The sequence below is a fragment of the Dasypus novemcinctus genome, chromosome 25 (genome assembly GCF_030445035.2).
Source record: "Dasypus novemcinctus isolate mDasNov1 chromosome 25, mDasNov1.1.hap2, whole genome shotgun sequence".
In the NCBI taxonomy this organism is placed as follows: Eukaryota; Metazoa; Chordata; class Mammalia; order Cingulata; family Dasypodidae; genus Dasypus; species Dasypus novemcinctus.
The window spans coordinates 49,171,534-49,195,959 of record NC_080697.1 but is presented as its reverse complement, the minus strand read 5'-3'; the positions used below and the strand labels follow the sequence as shown (position 1 = coordinate 49,195,959).

Here is a 24,426-nt window from a genome sequence, read left to right as displayed (position 1 = left end):
AGTAAAACAGGTGTTGAAAAGATCTACTTTATGACATAATTCTGTATTTAAAATGGATAAAAATCCCTTGTCAAACAAATACTTTTCCCTAGAGATCCTAAGAGTTCATGTAAGGAATGCTTTAATGCATTTAAGAGGGCAGCCTTAATAACCAAAAGGGAAAAAAAATTCTCTAATAAAAAAGAAAAACAGGGCGAAGAATTCATGGCCAAGCTTTGGCTGATACATCTTGATGTATAAGATGAGATTCAAGTCTTATCCTCACTTAACTTTGGTTGATTTCCCTGCCTGTATAAAGGGAATTGCTTGTTACCCAACTTCTTGGTAAAATGAGAGGTTGAGATGTGCACATGTTGGGATGAGCACCGGAAGCCCTGGGCCCCCACCGTCATCTGCCCACTCTGGCTGAGTCCTTCCTTGAGACTGAGAGGGGAGGGCGATGCAACCAGTCCTGCAGTCACACTGCACACAGCAAAGCAAATATTCTCCCTCTCACTTCCTTTTGTAGTGCATGGACGAGATTTCACAGATGAAGGGGAATTTGGAATGGGCTTTGAAATACCAATAGGTGAGAGATTAGGGAAACGGGAAATAAAAGAGAAGGAAAACATCAGCAAAGGGCAACAAAGTTAGGGGTTTCTAGGGCGTCAGGGGAGATGAGGCTGAAAAAGATGATTTAGTAGAGGAAAATGATAAGAAAAAGATAACGAATTAGATGTATATTCTGGGGAATACATTTTTCCATTTATTTATTCAAAAATAATTTGCTCTTTCAGTCTAGGTTAGGTGTCCTTGTTACAGGCTCTCATGGAACTATATTCCTTCTTTTCAGAGCAATTAACTCTGAACGTGATCATCCATTCACTGGTATGGTTACCTGATTAATATTCCTTTACCCCATTAGAACTGTAAGATGAAAAACAGCATTGTGACTGATAACCCTTGATGCCTAGCCCCTGGGAAGCACTCAAGAGATGTTTGGCAAGTGAAAAAATTTAAACATGCCTACCATACACCAAGCACATCACCCAACATGCTGGGTGGTACATATTCAAAGATTTGCTAAGGCCCGGGCTTGCCCTTAGGGAATTCAGACAAGTAGAAAAAATAGATACAGAAAATAACAGTGATAGTACAAAGCAGTGAGTTATAATATGGTTTATATGAACAGCTTTGAGGAAAGTTGTGCAAAAGAGACCTGAAGGCTGGGTTTGCAAGGTTAAGCAGGGGTTTGCCTGGAGCACGGGATTCCTGGATATTACAAGCAGACAGAATACCATCTGTGAAGACGAAGCAAATTCCACAATCAGTTAAGGCTGGGGACTTCTAGGTTAAAGCTGGGTTAAACAAAATGAAACTTTTTTTTTTTTTGCCAACGAAAGGATTATAAGAACCTCGACTGCACTAATGCACCTGCCAATCCAAGGGGGAAAGAGAAGAATGCAGCATGTTCCAGACCTCTGCTCATGGACCCTTTCTCTTTTTCCACACATAATAATATTAATGTCTTAGAGAATAATGTGTTCAGTAGCGCACAATTGGAGAAACACTGGGCTAGAGGACAGAATGCGGAAGACAGAAAGATAAGACGTGGCAAGACTGTGGAAAGTGGAAGGGGCACTGGGGCAGGAAATAAAGACCTGGAAACGTCAACGTTGGAGGAAGAGAAAGGCAATTCAAGAACATAGAAGTCAGGTGAGCACATGAGAGTCATCTGCATTCAACATTTCAGGGGAAGGAAAGGTCAAAAATTCGGACTATAATTGTAAAATTAATGAAGTACCTGTTTGGAGGCTCCTCAGAACTTAAAGAATTAAATTGGCTATCTTCTGCTACTTCTTGTGTTTCTGCTAGGAAAGAAAAAAAAATCAATATTGTTTTATCCTTGCCCAAAAAGTATGTGAGGTTGATTTTATCCTTAAAATGATTTCATACATTCCTTTCTGGGAGGCTTGCTTTAGCATAAACATGATTAACTGCCAGATTTAAAAGTTTCAGCTTTGGGAGCAGATGTGGCTCAAGTGGCTGAGCGCCTGCTTCCCATGTGGGAGGTTCTGGGTTCAGTCCCCGGTGCCTGCCAAAAAAACAAAAGCAAACAACAAGCAAACAAATGATAAAACCAACTCAGGGGAGCCGATATGGGTCAGTGGTTGAGCACCAGCTTCCCACATACAAGGTCCAGGTTCAATAAATTCAGCTTTTACATAAAATTTACCCAAAATAGGATTAAAACAGAAGTTTCATGCAAGATCAAAGGTCTTATGAAACAGCCAGAAACACATACACACAAACGTACCAAAAATAAATCAAGCTAGATTTAAAAATAAACATTAAAACATTAGTATTCTCTTCCATTTCTTAGATTTGCATAGGAATTTCCAAGTCAAAGGGGTAAATAGTAAAATTTGTGATGTTTGACCACACACACATTCAATTTCACCTGTTGGTGTTTTTCTACCATCTCTGTTTTTGGGTTCCCAAGATTACCGTTGCACGTAAGACAAAAGGCCATAGTGTATCTCCCCATACCATACTAAACTGCCTCAAAGAATGACCAAAATGAACCCTGCTCCTCCCCAAAAAAGGACAAAAATACTGCATAAAGTTGATGAAAATAGGAAATGGTGACTGGCACCAAACAAACTTACACAGTGAATTATTCTTCCCTGGAGTGTGGGCTAAAAGCACAAGTTTGGTTCATACAGTAGATGTCATCCCCATCTCAAGGTGAAGGTAATGGAAGCACAAATAAGTTAAGAACCTGCCTTGGTGTTATCTAGGTAAAAGCTGCAGATCAGGATATGAACTCAGGCGTAAGGCCAAAATTCATGCTTTTCCTACCACCTCAGGAAAGAGCCCAGGGTATTACCCATTTCTCCTTAAAAGATCAAAAGACAAAGACACACTTTGTTCTTGGATTCTGGGTTCTTACAATAGTGTTTATTATGATATAGTTTTATTAATAGCTCTGTGTTGACAGTAAAAAAAAATGAACAAATTGTTCTCAAATAATGTTAAATTATCTTAAAACAAATTAATTTTAAAGTAATTTTATTTTAAAATAAGCAAATTACTTTAAAATAAATATATTTTCCATAAGCACAAATCCTCCACAATCTACACTTCATTGTTTTTTGATTGCTCTTACGGTTTCTGATTAGAGAAGAACAGTATTATTGGTCACAGTAAACTCCTAGGATGACTGGCAATTACATCAGGAAAACATGTGGGAGAACATCTACCCTAAAAACCTCTATCATTTCCAAAATATAGAATCAACATTTTCTTTAAAGAAGATTTCTCATTTGTTATTAACTGGAAGGAAAAGAATTCTTTTAGTGAAATTTTAACAAAAATATACATTGTGATTATATACCTAAGAAGCCACTCTCCTCAGGTGCTTCTCTTTTCCATTAGAAGACCACCTGGGAAATATGTCAGGGAAAATACCTGGGAAATCCCTGTGGTGTGGCCCAGGAAAGATTACACAGAAATATATTTAGGAGAGAAGAGGGAAAATTATGCCACCAGGTCTTTATTGAATCAAGTTTTAATATAACAAACTTTACTTCTGCCAAGAGAAAACAGTGTTCTTATTTTCAGTCATTACGGACTCACAGTTTTGATTTTCAAAAGCATTGCTCACCCTCCCGAAAATTGAGGCTGCCCAAGGGAAGGTAGATGCCCTCACAGTGGAGATCAGACTCTCAATCCTCAGGCACAGGAATGGTTAACTTTCCCACTATTTTTTAAACCCAAAACATAGATCTCTGTAAAAAGCTGAAGCTTTAACAATATTACCAAGATAACAGAGAACAGGCTTTTAAAACTAAGCCATTCTAGTGTACAATTTGGTTCCTTTCTCACTAGATGCAAGGGATGGCTATTTAAATTGATAACCTTGGTTCAGAGATGAGCAAGCTGGGGGTCAGGGAGGTTAAGGGACATGCCAAATGTCACACAGGTGGTCAGGGACGCAGCTTCTGGCTCTCGAGCCCACGCTCAGCATGGTTATTCATAATCCTGAGGCTCTCTGGACTTTCGAAAAGCATTTCTTTGTCTTTCTCTTTTAATTTATTACTGCGAGGTATGTGATATTAGAGATGTCATGTCAACTGAATCACATACACACGCACAAAACTCTGCTTCCTTTAGGTACATGTAATTGGTTACCCTCCTTCCCAAATCTCCTTTTCCTCAATGACTTTTGTGTCCCTAATGGTGTCTTAATATGCCTGCCATCTTCAGGGAGAGAGAGATATCTTCTAGGTCTATCACCTCTCCTTCCTCTTCTTGTTTGCTCCCCTGGGTTCCCATGAATGAAGACACCTGGACACAGACTCTGATCTCAAGGACACACTAGTTCACAAATTAGTAGAGGATATGAGCATACATATAAAGATAACTATAATTTAGAATAAGTGATAAATGCCAAAAAAGATGGTACAGTTTTATGAGCACTTGTGGGAAAGAAAAACAGGGAATTGGGGCAAAGTTCGTATAAAAATTTCTCCATATTATAAAGTAATACATTTGGGATCAAACATTATTTATAAATTGTCCAAACAATAAACTCTGATATCTTTCCTTACTTGTGCTTCCATTGTGAGAGTTTAATTTCGGGCTCATTTTCCAAATTTAAAACAAACATCTAATGATTAGGGGGAAAAAGAAAGATTGAACACAGATTTTACTAAACAAATGTGCCATTTCTTATAGGCAAAGAAAAAAGAAAAAATAAGTACCTTCTTCATCCACAGAAACGGTGCGGATGATAACAGGACTGGAATAGGCTGGCAGCAGCAAAGGCAGGTTTGAAGGGACGGCATAGCCACAAGGCACAGGGACCGAGTAGCCACTAGGCACGTGGAGGCTCAAACTGTCCTCCTCGGCAATTGGCTCTGGAGCGAGGACTTGATCATCCTGGAACGGTGTGATGTCGATGACTGAATATGGATTGACTTTAGTCGGCACTGCAACCTTAGAAGGTTCTACCAGCACAATTGTTTCAGTCCTACTTCCATGTTCATCTCCTGCAGGATGGAAAGGAAGACTTGTTAGCAAACATACACAACCATCAACAGTAACTCTTAGGCCCTATCTTAAGGGTGAAAGCAAAGAAGAAAGTGGTAAAGCCTCCAAATGAGCGACTCCACTCCAATGTTGAGCTCCCAAGAGATTCACAGATGGCAGACGACTGCCCATGCCCTGCTTTCCACACCATAGGGGTTGCAGGGAGGGTGTTGCATTCCCATTACCTGGGGGCAGGGTGAAACTTTAGGGAATTAGTGGGATCAAGGCAAGCTTTGTGGGCAGGTGAAATATATATGGTCTGGCAGCTCCTTAGACCACTTATCTGACAAGATAAGTTATAAGCTGCCAGAAATAAATACTGACATAATGAAATATACCAAGGACTTTGTTATGGACAAAGGAGTTTAATGTGGGTCATACTGGTTTTGGTCTAACCAGTCCATCTGGTTTAGCACCTGTGGGAAATCAATGAATAAAAACAATCAAGTCTACCTCCAAAAAAGTGGGGGTGTGGGGAGTGGGGCATATGGGAGCTGCCTATATTTTTTAAAGTAACATTTTATGTGATCCATGTATCTTTTAAAAATAAATAAAAAATATATTTAAAAAAGTAAACCTTTGCCTGTAATTCTTTTTCAATAGCATTATTTGTAAATTTTAAGTAATAGAGGGATATGATGATGCTATTTTAATTAGAAAATAGCAATACCTGGTCCCTCAAAAACAGAAATAATATGTAGACAGATAAGATTGAAAACAAGAAGAAACAGTACAAATAAAAGAAATTCAGCCAAAGTGTTAAGTCATTTCAGCTATATCATGAAAAATCATCGATATCTCACACCCAGAAATCCACCTTTCCCTATAATAATATTCAAATACCCAGGCAGTAATAATGAGAGAAATCAGTGTCATCCAAAAGATTAAACCTAAGTAGCCACTGGGTGGCAATCTGAGGATTTACCTGTGGAGAAAGCTTCTTCATTTGCAACAGTACTACCAGAGGCGGGGTCCGATGGTGCTAGTCTGTCTGCTTCTGGAACCTCATCTCCACTGTCAAAGTCAAATTGTTCTCCCTCCTCCTCTTCATTATTATTAGTATCGTATTTCATGTCATTGTCTAAAGTTTAAAATAACATAAATTGCAAAGTTAACATTTATTACACAATTTTTACATTCTTGTACAAAAAAGACTCAGGACATAGCTAAAGATGTTCAGGAAATTATTGTACATTATGCTTGTAGTTAGTCTTTTTATTGGGAAAATACATATTTAATTAGTAGGCTCAAGTTAGTGTTTATGATTTCTGTTTATTAGGTCCTACAACTCATGGTTTGAAAGAAAAAGAAGGAAAGATAAAGAAAGAAAAGAAGGGATGAGGAAAAAGCCGCTTTTCACATTTTGATTATTTATACCATGGAATTAAATTAATTAGAAAAAATCTAATCATAATAAAATAGTAGAACAATGTAATTTGCAATATGAAAGGAGGAAAGTTTAACTCAGTATTGTAATTTATTCAATATAATGATTTTTATCTATCCTATTCATCACAACGAATTTTATAGTATGTGTATTTTACTAGACACACATGCACACACAAGAGCTATGGTAGGAGCTTCTAGAATTGGGCTGCTCCTCTCACAGGGACATTTCATCAAACACTACACAGACTTTAAACTTTTTACTACATGAGCAGACAAAAATGTTCACTTTGAGTGCCAAAGAATGTCTGGATGACCAGAGATAAAAGGAAAACTGGAAAAAGGGTATCTATGGTGGGAAGTATTCATCGATCCTTAAATATTTAATGGATTTTGTTCAAGTCCTTAAGTCCCTCCTACCTCTTTGGTTCATTCCATTCCTCACCTGCAAAATACTGCCCCACAGCTGGGAGAGGGGACATCAGCCAATCCTTATCTCCAAGTGCCCACACCATGCAGTTCTCCCAGGCCAATCTCAAATCCCACAGCTTTCCTTGAGCCCTTGAGATCTGAAGGAACCTCCTCCTCCCTTGAACTGCTGCTAGTATTTTCTGTGCATAGCTCTGTAGCACTCTCCACCATCTACCACACGTTTTTCGTACATAAAAATAGATTGATCAGCCTGTCTTGAAGGAGTTATCCACAAGGATGGACCTGTATTCCCCAAATGCTTTACCCACAAAATGACATATAGATGGATGGATGCAATATAAACAGCAGCCTTAGGTTCTGTTAACCAGAATGCCTGCCCTGAGCAAAGTTGTCAAGGGACAATAACCAGGTCAACACCCAGGCCAGCGTGCTGAGGTCGGATGGAGCAGCCGCCGGGACAGCCAAGTGCCTCTTCTGCCTCAAAGCACCTCAATGCTGGCAGCCTGAAGAACAGAATTTGGAAAATTCTCCCTTAAGACGTAATCCATATAACTTAGGTAGCTACATTGAATGGGTCTGCTGGCTGTTAGACACTCCAGATAAATCACAGAAAAACCAATCATTTTCCTAAGGACACTCTGGACAGGATTCTACAGCAATCCTATGAGGATGACCATAAGAATTCAATCCCACTCCTGCACATTTACACATCCACACAGGGTGGGGTAGGGGGGCTAATTCTTTCTCGTTCAGACTAGAGGGAAATTGTTTCCTCGGCAGGTATTCCATAAAGGATTTTGGAAGGAATTTGGAAGGAATGAATGAACATATGAAAGAGAAGTTGAGTAAATGATCTCCTTAGAAACAGAGGACCTCAAGGTTAGCACAAGCCCCAAATCACTTTCTAAGCAAGCCATTCTGCTTCAAGGGAATAAAAAGTAGGAATGATTGCCCTTCTCCCTGTTTCAGTATATCTATTACAATGGGGAGGAAAAAGCTTGGTATTATTGCTGCATATTAGAAAGTTTCAGCTTTGAACAATGCTGTTCTGTGTTCCCTTCATTGCTGGACCTGCTCCATTTGGACGCATTCACAATAATAGTTAAGTATGTTTTATGACTTCAGTATTTTGGAGCTTTTGAGGAACTTACATATTTAAATTCAAGTTAAGTTAGAACTGAATAAAGGAAAGCACGCAATCAAAGGATCCTTAAACATTTTTTGGTGTTGAAATGCTCAAAACATTTGGAACAAAGCCCCATGAGCTATCAGGGAAGATGAGGGGCTCCAAGTGCCCTTGCCAGGCCATCCGTCTGCGCTGAGGAGTCACGGCCTTCCTTCTTTCCCCCTCCCAGCTCAGGCTCAGGTCTGGGTGCATTTCTGGGACTGTATCAGGGTGATAGGGAAGGGGAGGATGGGGCTCACCTCCGGCAATTCTGGGAGTGGGCGTGGGCGTGTAGTTGGGAAGGAGGAATCAAACCACCCAGGCTGTCACTAGGAAGGACTTCGGCGGCCTCTAACTACACCAACGAGTCCACTATAGCATTTCTTTAATCAGGACAGAAGATGTGGGGCAGGAATATTTAAACGTAGCAAATGCAAATGGCCCTATGTTCACCTCTTGAAAAATGAAATGATTCAAGGGAAGGATCATGGGCGTTTGAAATTATCTCTGAAAGTGAAGTGTGTGATACTGAATTTTTATGATGCCATCAGCCCAGCTGAGTGATTTTCATGTTTGGGGGCAGGCCAGCGAAGGTCCTCCAGGATTGGGGTGTTGCCAAATAAGGAAAGGAGGAGAGAGGAGTTGGGGAGTTGAGGGTGTGAGAGTGATTATAATGAGAGCCTGGAAATTTAAGCCAGACTCAGTGGCACTAAAAAGAGGAGGGAGAGGAACCATGAAAAAGTGGAATAATCAATGGATTGACAGTTGAAGAATTTTTTAAAAAATGACATTTACACATATGCTTTTTTTTTTTTAAAGATTTATTTATTTCTCTCCCCTTCCCGTCCCCCAACCCGGGTTGTCTGTTCTCTGTGTCTATTTGCTGCGTCTTCTTTGTCCGCTTCTGTTGTCAGCGGCTCGGGAATCTGTGCTTCTTTTTGTTGCGTCATCTTGTTGTGTCAGCTCTCCGTGTGGGCGGCACCATTCCTGGGCAGGCTGCACTTTCTTTTGCGCTGGGCGGCTCTCCTTATGGGGCGCACTCCTTGCACGTGGGGCTTCCCTACGCAGGGGACACCCCTGCGTGGCACGGCACTCGTTGCGCACATCAGCACTGCACATGGGTCAGCTCCGCACAGGTCAAGGAGGCCGGGGGTTTGAATCGCAGACCTCCCATGTGGTAGACGGATGCCCTAACCACTGGTCCAAGTCTGCCGCCAACAGTTGAAGAATTATTGCAATTGGCAATTCTTGAGCAAGTGAACTAGAAGCAGAGGAGACGATATTGGACAGTGGGATATTTAAAACAGATTTTGAGTGCAGGTATATTCTAAGAAAGAAATTTACAAAGATGTATCTATTTGAGTCAAAGTCTTTCTTCTTAGGTCTCCTTAGTATAGACGAACTTTTAATGTTCTTTAAAAATCTGCTTTAAATATAAACGGTTTAATTTTTTCCTCAATCTGTTAAATTAGTAACACATTCTAACAGTTTTCTGAAATAAACCGATTTTAAGATAATTAACGAATGATGGGGAGAGGTCAAAGCCTGAAGAAGGCATGTACTGAGTTCAACTCCCTTCTCCACATTCCAAATATAGGCAGAAGGTGCAGCTTGCCAGCAAGGATTCAGATGGGCTGAGGCTTCCAAGCGTCTAGATACACACAAGGGATTCTAAAAGAGCATTCGGGAATTATTTTTCACCTACCTTTTAAAAGTCTTAAAAGTATGATGACAAAAACTGAAACTGAATCAAAAGGATTCAGAAAAATATTTTTTAAAAAACCAAAAACTTAACATTGATTAAGTGTATGCTGATACCTTTCTGGATGGAAATTTGTTGATATACATTAAAAGCCTTAGAATTTTACATGTCCTTTGTCTTAGCAATTCTTCTATTAAATATTTAGCTTAAGGAAATAATCGGAAATAGTTACAATGAGTTGACCAAAAGAATATTTAGTACTTTGTAGTATATGAAAGAAACAACCTAAATGTCTCATAATAGAAGACAGATCTTTCAAATTATGATGCAGTCATACAATGAGGTACTATGAAACCCTTAACATATTTTGTGGAAGATTAATGAATAATATTGAAATAAATCCCTATACATTAGATAATATAGGCTTAATATACCTTAGCTTTGTATAATTTAATGATTTTCTTCAAACACACATATAGACTAAAATATTAACAGTAGCTATATGGATTATTATAAATGAGCAGTATTTTCTACTTTTGCTTTTCTATATTTTTGCAAGTTTTCTAAAATGAATGCAATTCTTGCTTCTTTGTTGTATTTTTGATTTAAGAACATATTTTGTTTGACAGTATAATCTTCTTGGCATATATTAATTCTCTGAGATACATATCTATATTAAAACATGAAACTCACTCACTTCCTAGAAGTTAAAAGAGAAAGCTTGTGATCATGTTTGAATTTAAGTCTAACCAAGCAAAACAATCAAATATAGAAAAGAGTTAAAACTACAGAGAACAAATTTTCCATTATTTTAGTTTTTTTAAACTTATTTATTAGTCAACTTTAATCTCACCCCAAATGACAGAAAAATACATACTTTTAGAAGTTGTTGTTTTGCTTTTGGCTGTATGATTACTTTATTCACTGAAATTTACCAGTGAAAATATTCCAAAGCAATAAATCTAACAGAAAAATAAAGTCATTTTCCAAAATACTTTCCAAATACAATTGTCATTATCACCTTAATATTATATTTATCAGATAAGCATGACAGGAAAATAATGCCAAATAAATATTCTGATGAAAATTTTTATGCTTATGCTTTGACTTAGCAACATAATAAACTATGCCTGGCATTTACTCAGATTCATTAGAGGAGTGATTCAGAATCATGTTAGTTTTCTTTTGTCAACCCTCCTCTTTGGAAATTATGTTTGCAATTTGTTGGTTCTAGGTCAATTTTCACAACATTTGTAATTTGAAACATGTAAGAAAATTTTTTTCCCTTTCTTCCCTCCCCTTCCCCCACCCTGGTGTGTGATCTTCTGTGTCTATTCCACTTTTTGTCTTCTCTTCTCATCCTTCTTCTCTTGGATTAACTGAAATTTGATCCTGGGGACCTCTACGTGGAGAGAGGTTCCCTGTCAATTGCGCCACCTCAGCTCCTGGTCTCTGCCACCACTTCACCTTGACTCTCCCCTTCACCTATATTTTGCTGCACCATCATCTTGCTGTGACTCATTTGCACGGGCACTGGCTCACCATGTGGGCACTCACGTGGGCTCTCGGCTCATCATGCGGGCACTTGGCTGTCCATGGAGGCACTCGTGCAGGCACTTGGCTTGCCGTGTGGGCACTGGCTAACCACGCGGGCACTCACATGGGCACTTGGCTCACCACAGAGGCACTCGCACAGGCACTTGGTTTGTCAGGCAGGCACTTGGCTTGCCACGCGGGCACTTGGCTCTCCACATGTACACTCGGCTCGCCGCATGGGCATTTGGCTCACTGCGCTGGAACTCAGTTCGCCATAAGTGCACTGGCTCGCTGTGCAGGCACGCTTTCTCTTCTTTTTCACCAGGAGGTCCTGGGGATCGAACCCAGGTCCTCCCATATGGTAGGTGGAGGCCTTATCACTTGCGCCACATCTGCCCCCCTTTAAGAAATTCTTATTCCCCCAAAATCAGTTTTCTGAGATGGGTTATTTAGCTGAAGTAAAATCACAGTGGTGGAAAAAACTAAAATTTGAGAACTTGGAAAAAATGCTCAAAGGCTACTGTGAAAGCATCTCATGCAATACAATGTGCTATAAATTACATACGAATTTTTTTCTTTTAAAAAGCTTTTGGTGCATCTGTAATTTGGTGGCCATTAGTAAACTGACCATTTGGCCAACTAAGTTTCTGTGAATCAGCTTGCTTTCTAATCACATGCATGAAAGATATAAAAATGAGGACTGTGGTGATACAAAGACAATGATCTACAGAAAGAGTAAATGCCACCCCCCATGTACCTTTTCCCAGAAGCTGGGTCAAGAGGGGCAGGAAAGGGAGAGCAGGAGGGTTGGATAAACCAGCAAAATGACTTGGGACCAGGGGCAGAGGGCAGGGGACTGGACAGGGACCAAAAGAGGAAAAGGGCCAGGGTCAGGGCCTGCAGGTGTGGGGGCTGCTCAGGATGACCGCCACAGAATGAAACATGCAAGGAAAAGATAAGTTTTGAGACCGGAGCATGCAAATCACAGTCCCAGAAAAATCTCAGAAGAGATACTGGTGTGTCCACCCTGCTCATAGTCAGCTCCGCCTCCACCTGTATTTGGATCTGCGAACACCCTTTCTCCCCCGCCAGACTGCCCAGGCACAAGAAGCTCTCTAGGGAAGATGGGTACTCTGCCTCAGTCTAGGCATTCTGAGAAAACTGCAGGTGTTTATTTTACATAAGAAATACCCTCCTTTAGTCACCAAGGCAACTGAACAGAACACAACAACTCTTATTAAACACAGCAACCATTTGAACCGACGGTATTCAAACACTGGCGCCATTTATAGGCATGGGCTGGTTGAACTGCCATGGCTGAACAGACTGATTCATTTACCAACCTGATTGCTTAAACTCACTAGTAAGCAGCTGGTAGCTAGTCAGTTTAAGCATAAATTTCTAAAACAAGTTATGAAATAGAAAAGCTTAAGAAATATGTTTCTATGTATTATATAGATATGCTCATGCACATTTTAGTTTCTGCCTGTATGCAGAAAGGAAACAGTAAATTACCTGAAATCCAATCTTTAAAATATTTTAATTAGATGCGGAACAGTACAATGTTCTGCAACCATGGATACATTTTGCACTGCCTAATACAAGCCTCCATCCACATGTGGCTATTGAGCACTCAAAATGTGACTAATGCAACTGAGGATATGAATTGTTAGTTGATTTAATTTTACTTAATTCAAATATATAGAAAGATTTGTCACTTGTGACCAGTGGCTACCACAGTGGATTGTGTTAGTCTGAAATTTGGGCCATTAAAGCAGCAAATAGCCTGTTTTATTCCCATGAATCATTTACATATTGCCTCAATTCTCCCTTTGTGTCTCAAGTTGAGAATCAAACTCAGTTTTAACTAAAGTTTGTTTCATGAGCAAAAGAATTAGCAATAAAGTATCTAAATCTAGTTTAACATCTAATCAGCCTCTGTGGGGATGGGAAGTGACTGCTAAAGGGAACAGGATTTCTTTCTGAAGTGACAAAAATGTTCTAAAATTGACTGTGGTGATGGTCACATATTCTGAATATAATAAAAACCACTGAACTGTAAATTTAAATCGGTGAATTATATGTTCTGTGAATTATATCTCAATAAAGCTATTACCAAAAAAAAACTAGTATACTTCTCTTTCAAATAACCTAATAAAAATATCTGTTACCTAGGTTTGTCAGAAAAAATAATCATGCTAACCTTAAAAATCCACCAATACAGAAGCTGGCATTTAAATTAATGACATGCAAAAGTTCACTTTAAATGGGGGAAAAAAAAACCTCACCACAGAACTACCTCATAAAAGATTGAAAGAATACTCACCAAAACTTTAATAACATTATTTCTTTGGGGAAGAGGTTAAATGTTAAGTGTAGTTGCTTTCTTTCTTGTGGGTCTGTCCTTATTTTCATTTTTTTCTAAAATGAACATGTACCATAATAATTTTAAGTAACACAATTTAGATTATAAATTATAAAGAGAGGTTAAATATTTGTATGCACTTCAAATTGAGTTTTAATTGGTATTCACTGAATAAACAGAACAGAAATAAAATAAATCCATCATTAGATAGGATATCTCCCTATCTTGTTATTTTGAAGAACCCTGGGCACATAAATATTATAATAGTCAATGAAGGGAAGCAGATGTGGCTCAAGTGACAGAACTTCGGCCTACCATATGGGAGGACCAGGGTTCGATACCTGGGCCCTCCTGGTGAAAAAGAAGAAGAGAAAGCATGCATGGTGAGCCAATGCCCGTGTGAGTGCCCACGTGGTGAGCCAGTGCCCACATAAGTGAGTCACAAAGCAAGATGATGATGCATCAAAAGAGAGACAAGTGGCAAATCAAGGTGAAGTGCAGCAGAAACCAGGAACTGAGGTGGCACAATTGACAGGGAACCTCTTTTCACATCAGATATCCCCAGGATCGAATCCCAGTGAATCCTAGAGGACAGAAAATGAGAAGAGAAGACAACACAGACAGCAAAACAGCAGGGTGGAAGGAGGAGGGGAAGCGGGAAAAATAAATCTAAAAAAAAAAAAAGTCAATGAAAAATATTAAGTATATAGTAGTTGTTAAGAGCAGCTTTTGGAATCATACTGCTAGGCTCAAAAATTCCATTTTTCACACATTTTTTTGGCCATGTGACCTTTGTTCCTCACGTAAAAAAAATGGAATAATGAAAGAGAAAGAATCTCTACCCTATGGAATTGTTGAAATGATTAAGAAAGGCTGTATAATGAATATAAAACTACTTAGCACAAGATCTAAGACACAGGAGATTCTCAACAATATTTCTAAGTAGACATGATAATGGTAAAGATGAATACAAATATGATATGCAGGCTGCAATGCATGTAATACAAAAATTTTCTATTTTTTTCATGAAAATATATATTTTACAAATAACGTATTTTACCAAGATTCTTTTATAATCCCATTGTTGACCTGCCACATTTCTTAAATGGCCCTTCTTGAAAGAGTTCATGTTTATCTTTGAGAAAATAAGATATTTCATATCGTTTTAGAAAGGAGATGTTCTCTGATGCTTAATAAAACACTATACCTCAGCATTTACAGAATTCCCAGGGACCATATTACAAAAACAACAACAGACAACTGCATTTTATCTGGTGACAAACACTTTCCAGCAAGAGACATGACATTCTGCTGTCAGATTGTTTGCTCTTCTTTTAGGATGCACACAGCACACAACCACTCCTCACCTCTGTCCCATCTACCTTCCTGATCCAAACTGCCATAATCTCTTACAGATTATTGTAATGACCTTCCAGTTCATCTTCCTGCCTCTCCCCTCACTGTCTATGTTCAGGACCACAAAGGTCTGAATATTTTAAAACATAATTAAAGCATGCCACTCCTCCACTCAAACTCTCTAAAGGATTTCCAGGACTTTGGAAAACAAACAGAACATAAAATTCCAAGAGCTAACAAGGTGCCACTGCATTTCCTACTCCATGCCCCCCACTTGAACTCAAGTCGGGCAACTCCTGCCTCAGGACTTTGGCAGTTGTTCCCTCTGAAGAAAAGACACTTTCTTCCTCACTTTACACTCATTTAATTGTCACCTTCTTCATTACCAGCCTACATAAAATCGCACTCTGATTCAGTTTGGCCACACCGAAACAGAATTTTAGAAGATCCTATTTACAAATGACATACATAGGAACATGGATTAAGAATAACAACATGCCTTTTGTTGGACTACATAGTTCAATCTTCCACAGGTACCACTGCAGTATTTATTTCGCTTCTTCAGCTTAGACAGGAGAAGAGATGATTTACTTCACACATGTTAACACACAGCCACAACTGAGAACAGAACTAGCCCAGAATGTCACAGGTCCAGGGCGAAGGATCAAACGGACTGCTTTGGTATGAACAAGGAGGGTCTCTAAGAGATGTTCACGAAGTCTGATGACAGTTGAAGTTCTGGATCCACTGGGAAGAGTTCTAGACAGTAGCAGGCAGTCAATAACTTGTACCAGCATCCCAGGCCTCTGGCATTCCACGTTCCCGCTGCCCTTGTCTCCATGGTGCACACACTAACAGTTTACTTGGACTTTTGCCTCATGTTTCTTCTTTTGTGCTTCAGTCTACACATTTGCTTCTTCCTCCACTTGGGTCTCATGGCATGGAGGTTTCCAGCAAGGTGGCGCTAAGGCCGAGAGAGCCCACTGAAGTATTTTAAGCATGGAGATGAAAGGATCAGATTTACATGTTAAGAATATCATTTGTCTAAGTGTGGATAATGGATTGCATTAAACCAGACTAGAAGCAGGGAGAAGAGTTAGGAGATGGTTTCAGTAAAACTAACAAGTTATGAAGATGATCCAGATAAATAGTGGGGAAGGAACAAAATGGAAAGATTCTACGGAAATCTTATAGTTGGAAGCAAAATAATTTAGTAATTAGTTAAATTCATGGTATGGGGGAACAGGCAGGAATTGAGGATGATCCCCAAGTTTCTGATTTGAGAAACTGGATGGACTAAGTGCCATTCCATTCAAATAGAGAATACACAGAAATTGGAAAGGGATGGCGATACGCATTTAGTTTAGGGCACGTCAAATTTGAGGTACCTGTCGGAAACCTGGGTAAGTTTTTGGACATCACATAGGGAGAATATCTAGAGGAGAACTAATGTTTATGAGGCAGGCCAGGGAAAGGGGAAGAGTAATGGAGAGTAAATGAAGCAGTTAGGTGGGAAGAAAGCCAGAAGAGTACTGTCAAAGATCACAAAGGAAGATCATTTCAAGAGGGTGAATGAAGAACAGGGCCAGTTGCTGCTGAAAAGGATGGATAATTATCCACTGGCTTCAGGGACTAGGAGGTCCTTGGTGATCTTGGTGAAGCAGTTTCACTAGCTTGGCAGGGGCAGGTATCCTACCAGGGAAGTGGGCAGAGACAATGAGGTTGACAACAACTGGCTGCAAAAGTGCACAGAAAGATGATTATGGCTGAAGGGCCTGTGGGGTTGAAGATATGACTCTTCACTTGCCCACTAGATGGAAAATCTTGAATATATTTACATGCCGAAGGGATGGAGACAATATTTCAAAGAGTAGGGCCTCTAAAAAGGTGGGAGTGCTAAGCTTTCCGTAGGAAGAGAGATGGCTTGTCCATTGTAATAAGAAGGAAAGATGAGAGTGAAGTTTTCTATTTGATGGCAGGAATTTGAGGGAATTTCCCTCAGATGGCATTTGGTGAAGAAGTATGTAAGGGGCAGTGGAGGTGTCTAGTAAGTTTCTGGGTATCAGTCTGAAGTTTCAGGGAGAGCTGTGTAGGGACAAGGATGGAGAACTGACCAGAGCCAAGAACCCCCATAGATTGTTGGGCAGCATGGAAAGCCTTGGAGAGTTTGGAGACAGGGAATGTATCTTGCTGACCTACAAGATTATGTGACTCATTTTACTACACCAGAGTTTAGTAGCCCACTTGCAGCCTCATGGACAATAGTTACTGAGTTTCTGTTTTGCTAGGAGAGGCATATCATCATATTGATGACAGTACAGCTTAGATTATGGCAGCTATGCTGGATAGGGAAGGAAGAGACAGGAGAGAATGACAAGGAGAAATTAGAGGGAACAAGGTCTTGCTGAGACCAGAGAACACATGTGGTGGGAAGAGCGGAATGCAGGAGGTAAAAGGGACAGAAACTGTGATCAGAGTAGAATGTCTGAATCTGTGATTCTGGAAGTAATGATGAGGTCTAAGGTATAACCTAGAAATGGGTGACTAAAGTCAAGAAGAGGCCAAGGTCAACATATGGGAAGGCTGAAGGAGAAAGGAGGCTCAATTGAGGCATTGGGCATGTATGGAGATGCCATAGTCATTTGGATAATTGCCAGTTTTAGTGTTGAAAGGAAGGCTCATGAATGTGTTCAATTATTTAACAAATATTTATGAAATGCCTCTTATGTGACAAGCAAGTTCTATGTGTTAAAGATACAAATCAGGGCGGCGGACTTGGCCCAGTGGTTAGGGCGTCCGTCTGCCACATGGGAGGGCTGCGGTTCAAACCCCGGGCCTCCTTGACCCATGTGGAGCTGGCCCACGTGCAGCACTGATGCGCGCAAGGAGTGCGTGCCATGCAGGGGTGTCCCCCGCATAGGGGAGCCCCACGTGCAAGGAGTATACCCCGTAAGAGAGCCGCCCAGTGTGAAAGAAAGTGCAGCCTGCAGAGGAACAGTACCGTACACACGAAGAGCTGACACAAGATGACGCAACAAAAAGAAACACAGATTCCCGTTCCGCTGACAACAACAGAAGCGGATAAAGAAGATGCAGCAAATAGACACAGAGAACAGACAACCGGTGTGGGGGTGGAAGGGGAGAAAAATAAATAAATAAATCTTTAAGAAAAAAAGATACAAATCAGGTAAAACTGTTGCTCTCAAGGAATTTATAATCTAAGGGGAGGTAGAGAGGAGCAAGACAAGCAAGGATCAGATAGTGATGAGTGTTACAAAGCAAAAAATAAAGTCAGATGGGGGCATAGGGAGTGCTGGGAACACAGAAGTGGTGATTGAGGTTGTTTGTTTGTTTTTTTTTTTTAAAGATTTATGTATTTCTCTCCCTTCCTACCCCCGCCCCAGTTGTCTGTTCTCTGTGTCTATTGGCTGAATGTTCTTCTTTGTCCCAGAAAAACTGTGGCATTCTGGGGCTGGCTGCCAGAGATCCTTGGCCCTTTACCTTTCCTGTCCCATGGCAATACAAATGGTAGCTCTCCTGGCATTTTGGTTTTCTTGCCTTCTGGTCTCCGGCTGCTCCCTGTGGCTTTCTCTCTATGCGTCTGAATTTCACTCTGTGTATAAAGTACTCCAGTAAAAGGATTAAGACCCATCCTGTTTCAGTTGGGCCACACTTTATCTGAAGGAACTTTTACCAAAAGGTCCTAATTACAAGGGTTCACACTCACAGGAATGGGCTAAGTTTAAGAACATGTTTTTTCTCTGGGGTACAGTGCTCTTGGCCACCACCCCTGGACTCCATATTCCTTTTTCGATGGCCTAAAACAGCAGTACCTTAATTTAGCAATAAACCACACTGCTGTTATAACACCTGTATGGTCAGCATAGTTCTCAAGGAAAAAATAATTTGTTTGATGTTTTAATGGGGAGAAAAAGGGTTTAGTTTCTAATTTTACTGCTAAAAAATGTAAATCACTATATTTGTTTTTATGTTAAATTTTTTTCCCCAGTCCTATTGATGTAAATGTTTACTAGGTTTCCAGACTGTCCAAAGCAGATGAAAGAAAGAAGGAAAGAAGGGAGGAAAGGAGGGAGAGAAGAAGGGAAAGGAGGGAGAGAAGTGAGGCAGGGAGGAGGTGAGGGGAAAAGGAGTAAAGGGGAAGGAGGGGAGGGGAGGGGAGGGTAAGGAGAAATCCCCCTCTGCCCCTAGTCCATTTCAGCCTCCCACAGTTTCTGGCAGACATTGGGACGGACCAAAAGCTTCCAGCCCACAAAACTGACACAACAGCCATGGGAATCAGGACCTCTTGGCTCTGGTCCCAAAACCCTTCAGGAGGAGGGAACTGGTTGCAAGGCTTTGGGAAAAAGAAGGACAGATGGAGAGCAGGAAGGCTGCCCACTCCTGGGCCGTCCTTCACTCTGTGAGTAGACAACCTGCTATGACTACTAAAATCCACTAACAGCTTTTAAAGACATGCAACATATTAACAGATCAAGGGGAAAATATAAGAGGAAATTCATCTTCGAGCTCAGAGGTAAAAGTAGGCATTTTTTCTTGTGGCTTGCAAGGCCCATTTTTTAAACAATAATATGAATGTTTAATCCAAGATATGATTTTTTCTTATTTCAGATGAAGGCTATTTGTTTCTATTCTTCTTATTCTAGAAAAGGGCTTTAAAGAGCACCAAACTGAAAACAGCTTTCCCAACAAGGAGCTATTCATAATGACAATTCATTTTCTGTTCTCATCTTGGCTCTGATTTTTACTGTGGTTTGTAGCTGCATGTGCTGATCAGAGGCATCCCCCCAAAACAATTGAGCACAGTCAAAGGCCAACTCCCCTTCCACCTCAGCTCCATTGAAGGATCTATTTGTTACCAAACTACCAGTGCTGGATTATTGGTCTCCAAAGGAGAGTGTGGGAGCATTCTCTTTTGTTTGAGTTCTCTATGTTAAGTTATCAGGCATTTTGCAACCAATTGTTTCTCAAATCGACATTAAAATGGCAACAGTATTAATTTCCCCGTAATAAAATTTGCATTGGAATTTTGCTATTAATTATAGAAAGGTGCTTGTTAACAAAAATCATAAAACTGTGGAGTTTTGCAACCTGAAAAATTGCAAAGAATCTCAACAGAATTTTTTTAAAAACCCAGAACATTTTCTAAATAAGATTTGTTCATTGGTAAAAGGCCAGCCTCAATTCTAAAGTACTTCATATATGTTAAGGCATTAAATCCTCTCATAATCATATGGGATAGATGATAATCTCGTTCTATTACTATAAAGATGATGGAAACTGAAGCACAGAGAGATTACATGACCTGCTCCAGGTCATCAACTAACACACTGCAGAGCAAATATCCAAACCCAGCGGCCATGCTAGCAAGCCTGCAAACTTATGTGCTGGACAATACGGCTTCTCAAATATCACTTTACTTTGTGATGACTTGACTGGTAGCCAAGGAAGTTTCCAGGAAAGGAACAGACACCTGATAAAAGGCAATCATCGATATGGAATAAAGAATTATTCCACCTGAATATATAATAATACAGTTGACAGAATATTATATAGTCATTAGAAAAGATAGTTATGAAACTATGTATAACAATTTTAAAAACAAATTATGAAAATGTATACTTAGTGACTGTGATCATGTAAAAAATAAATATGAGCTTCTTTAAAGGTTAAACATCTATCTACATATAATCCACCCATTCAACTCCTAGAAATTTACGCTAAAGTAAAGGAAATATATGTCCATAAAAAGACTTATATGTATTTAATAGTTAAACACAGAAACAACTCAAATGCTCATCAACAGATGAAGAGATGAATTGTGGTATAGCCATGCAATGGAAAACTACTCAGCAATAAAAATGAAGGAGCTATTATTGACAAACACAACCAATCCATCCATCAAATCAATGGGAAGGAAAAAAACACCAAAAAAGGTGATGATGTAAAATATAAACATTATTTCTGTTAAAGTGGTGGCAATGGATTATAAAAGTAAGAATATGGTTAATCCTGCCCCCTCCCCCCTTATTTTCAAGGGCATTTGTAAGTGAATAGTTTTACTTTAGTATTGGGGGAAATTATAATTAAAATTACACTGAATCATCAAAAAGACATCAGGGCATTATTCCCATTTTTAATTGTCACAAGAGTTAATTAACTAGAAAATCACTGAGGTGTTACTGTCACAATTTTGAACTACACAGTTATTCTTAAAGTGTGGTTTTCTAACACGGAAGTCAAAAGCCAGGCCATGAGCTATCAGCATTAATGAAGCCATTTGCCCCAGGAAACAGCCATATCCTCCATAATGAAAATACAGTAGGTAACTGTCCTCTGCAATTCCCTTCTACAGTTCCTCTGGAATCTTTCCATAGAATCACCAGGGAAAGCTTTCAACATTCCAGGTGAAATATTAATAGTGGTTATCTCTAAGTGATAGAATTATAGATGACCTTTTTATTTTCTAGCCCCAAGTTGGTCCCCACCTGTGATGGTTATGTGTCAGTTGGCTAAGTTACAGCGTCCAGTTGTTCCATCACACACTGACCTACCTACTGTTACTGTGGGATTATCATCTACCATTAATTGCCCTTAAGTAAAGGAGATCACCCTTGTAATGTAGATGGGCCTCAAACAATCATCAGCTGGAAGTCTTAAAAGCCAGTATTGAGGATTTCAAGAATGAGAATGAATTCTGCCTGGGGACTGCACCCTCACTTCTCCCTGGCTTCCCCAGTAGACTTGGATTAAGATTTCAATCTCCTCACTCCCTCTAGAATTTCCAGCCTCTAACCTGCTGTACAGTATTTGGAGTGGTCAGCCTCTGCAATCACAAGAGCTATTTAGGTCTATTCCTGCTGGTTCTGTTTCTACGGAGGGACCTGACTGATGCACGAGCTAAGACAGATTCTAACTCAGCTGGCCAGACCAAGGGCAGGCATGTGACCCAAGGAAAGCCTTGGGAGAAAAACTGTGCCCAAAGAGCGATGAGCTGTGCTCATCAAACCCTCTTTCTCATGAACTCAGGAAAATAGAACAAATCAGGCATTCGGTGGTACAAAGAGAAATGACTGACCAATGCAGAAGCAAAGGTGAATGAAACACTATTTCTTAGGGAACACAATGAAATCCGCCGTGGCTCTTAAGTAACCTTCCATCCCTGTCTGTTAGGACCTCTAATGCTGTGGTGCTTGTTTCTGAACTCTAGCAGCGCCCTGGGCATCCCAGCAATAAATCGCATTCCTGGAGCCCTGTAACCAAGGAGCAACACAACTACTAATATTAAACACTGTTTTTGCCATATAATGTTCCTTCCCAAGATCAAATGCAGAGGAAAAGCCTGGTTAAATGAAGACTTTAGGTGGACAGGCATTTCTAAAACCCGGGTGGTGTCAGAGTCAAGCAGAGCTCTTCAGGTGCACAGACGCTGAGTAGGACTAAGCATGGCTACCAGAAGAAACAGGGACCTTTAGTAAGAGTCCAGTGGATTTTGGTCTTTCTTGAAATTAACAAGGCAACAAGAGACACAGAGAGGCACCAGATTTCTAAACGGGTGGTCTCTCATCCATATTCCGAAAATTGTACATGTAGAAAGAGGCTCTTCGGCCTATTCTTTCAGTAACTTTTCCAACAATGACCTCATCAGTATTTCAAAGCACCGTAATTACTTTACCCATATGATATGTGTGTCGCATGAGATGACAGGCAAAAAGAAAAGATTTCTCCCTAGTGCTCTTTTCTCCTTTAAATTAGGAATATATTTAAAATGACTGCTTATTTAAGTGAATTGTCAAAAAGCAAGCAAGCAGGGGAAGGCTAGCTCCACATGCTCCACACCTATAGCAATTTCCCTGCTCTCTCTGTTCTAGTGCCTTGTTATTGTGCCTCTAGATGGTGTTCTATGTTCTCAACTGGATGTCACTGAAAACAGGAGGAATCTCTATTTCATCTTTATAGTTTGCCTAGAGCTCACTTGGCAGGGTACTTTACATGAAGAAGAGATAATAAACATAGACCTGGATATTTAGAATAAAAACATCTAGGGAAACGGACTTTGGCCCAGTGGTTAGGGCGTCCGTCTACCACATGGGAGGTCCGCGGTTCAAGCCCCGGGCCTCCTTGACCCGTGTGGAGCTGGCCCATGTGCAGTGCTGATGCGCGCAAGGAGTGCCCTGCCACACAGGGGTGTCCCCCGCGTAGGGGAGCCCCACGCGTAAGGAGTGCACCTGTAAGGAGAGCCGCCCAGCGCGAAGGAGGGAGCAGCCTGCCGAGGAATGGCGCCACCCACACTTCCCGTGCCGCTGACGACAACAGAAGTGGACAAAGAAACAACAAAAAGACACAGAAAACAGACAACCGGGGGAGGGGAGGGGAAGGGAATTAAATAAATAAAAATAAATCTTTAAAAAAAAAAAATCTAATGCCAAATTTAAAAATAAATCATATATAATGGCAACCTGACAGCACTTTCAGTCTTTACCTCCATATATTTTTGGAAGTACAGTGAATCTGTGAGCTCATTCATCAACTGGAAAGGTAGGTTCTACACATAATTACATAGTTTGGGATAAATCACTACACCTGGTAAGGCCATAGGAAAATATTTACTATGTACTGTTTTGGCACAGACATCCTCTCATATGATAGGGATGAAAAAGTAGTGAAAGATTTTAATCTCTGCCTAATTTTCTATTAAACCAAAGTAAAATTGAGTCTAGAAAATCCTAAATGCCAGCAAATTTATACATGAATGAAATCTAGAGCTAGAAGACACCTTGGGAATCTTCTAGTCCAAACCCTAAAGTTCATGGCTGAAAAGACTGGAGCCTAAAGAAGTGAAATGGGGAAAGAAAAAAAAAAAAAAGTAGTAAAATGACCCTCCTAAAGTCACCATTTAGAAGAAGAAATAAGAGTAGAAACTTGGCCTCTTGATTCTTGGTACTCAGTTCAGTATTCTACACTTAACCTGAGTCTTATGGCTCCAGAAAACTATAAAAAACAGACATTAACTTTTTATTTCACACCCAAACACAGACTGCAGCAGATGATGTGTATACAATTCTTTTAAACGTGGACCCAACAGCACTGGATATTTCTGGAATGGCCTCCCCTCATCACTGGGTCCTTTTAGCTACATAGTTTATCACACCATGGTGATTTATGTTTTCTGATGGGAGAGAATGTCACTCCCGTCTTTGATTTACTTAAGGAATGGTTTTATCTTCAGGCTTTTCTCTTTTCTAAATATAACCTCTAAGGACCCCAATCAGGGGAGAACAAAGCCTTTAAGAACAATTTTTTGAAAGGTCTACCCTTGGTTAAGTCTCTGATATAAAAGCCCCTGAACCTGCCCTTAATTACCCTCATGGTTGTGACCTTCCTATCTTACAG

The 24,426-nt window shown here is 40.1% G+C and overlaps 1 protein-coding gene across 12 annotated transcripts in view; it reads right to left on the bottom strand.

Moving 5' to 3' along the window:
* ARHGEF10 (Rho guanine nucleotide exchange factor 10) overlaps positions 1 to 24,426 on the bottom strand; it is a 169,723-nt gene that overhangs the window by 123,328 nt on the left and 21,969 nt on the right. For 6 of the 12 annotated variants that reach the window (XM_058288003.2, XM_058288006.1, XM_058288000.1 and 3 more), the window contains 3 exons: positions 5,999 to 6,154; positions 4,746 to 5,033; positions 1,784 to 1,847 (listed from right to left, as the gene is read on the bottom strand). In XM_058288003.2, the coding sequence (XP_058143986.1) occupies positions 1,784 to 1,847; positions 4,746 to 5,033; positions 5,999 to 6,154 (508 nt within the window). Of the gene's footprint in view, positions 1 to 1,783; positions 1,851 to 4,745; positions 5,034 to 5,998; positions 6,155 to 24,426 lie in introns of all 12 variants that reach the window. The other 6 variants (XM_058288001.1, XM_058287997.1, XM_058288009.1 and 3 more) reach the window with 1 other exon arrangement.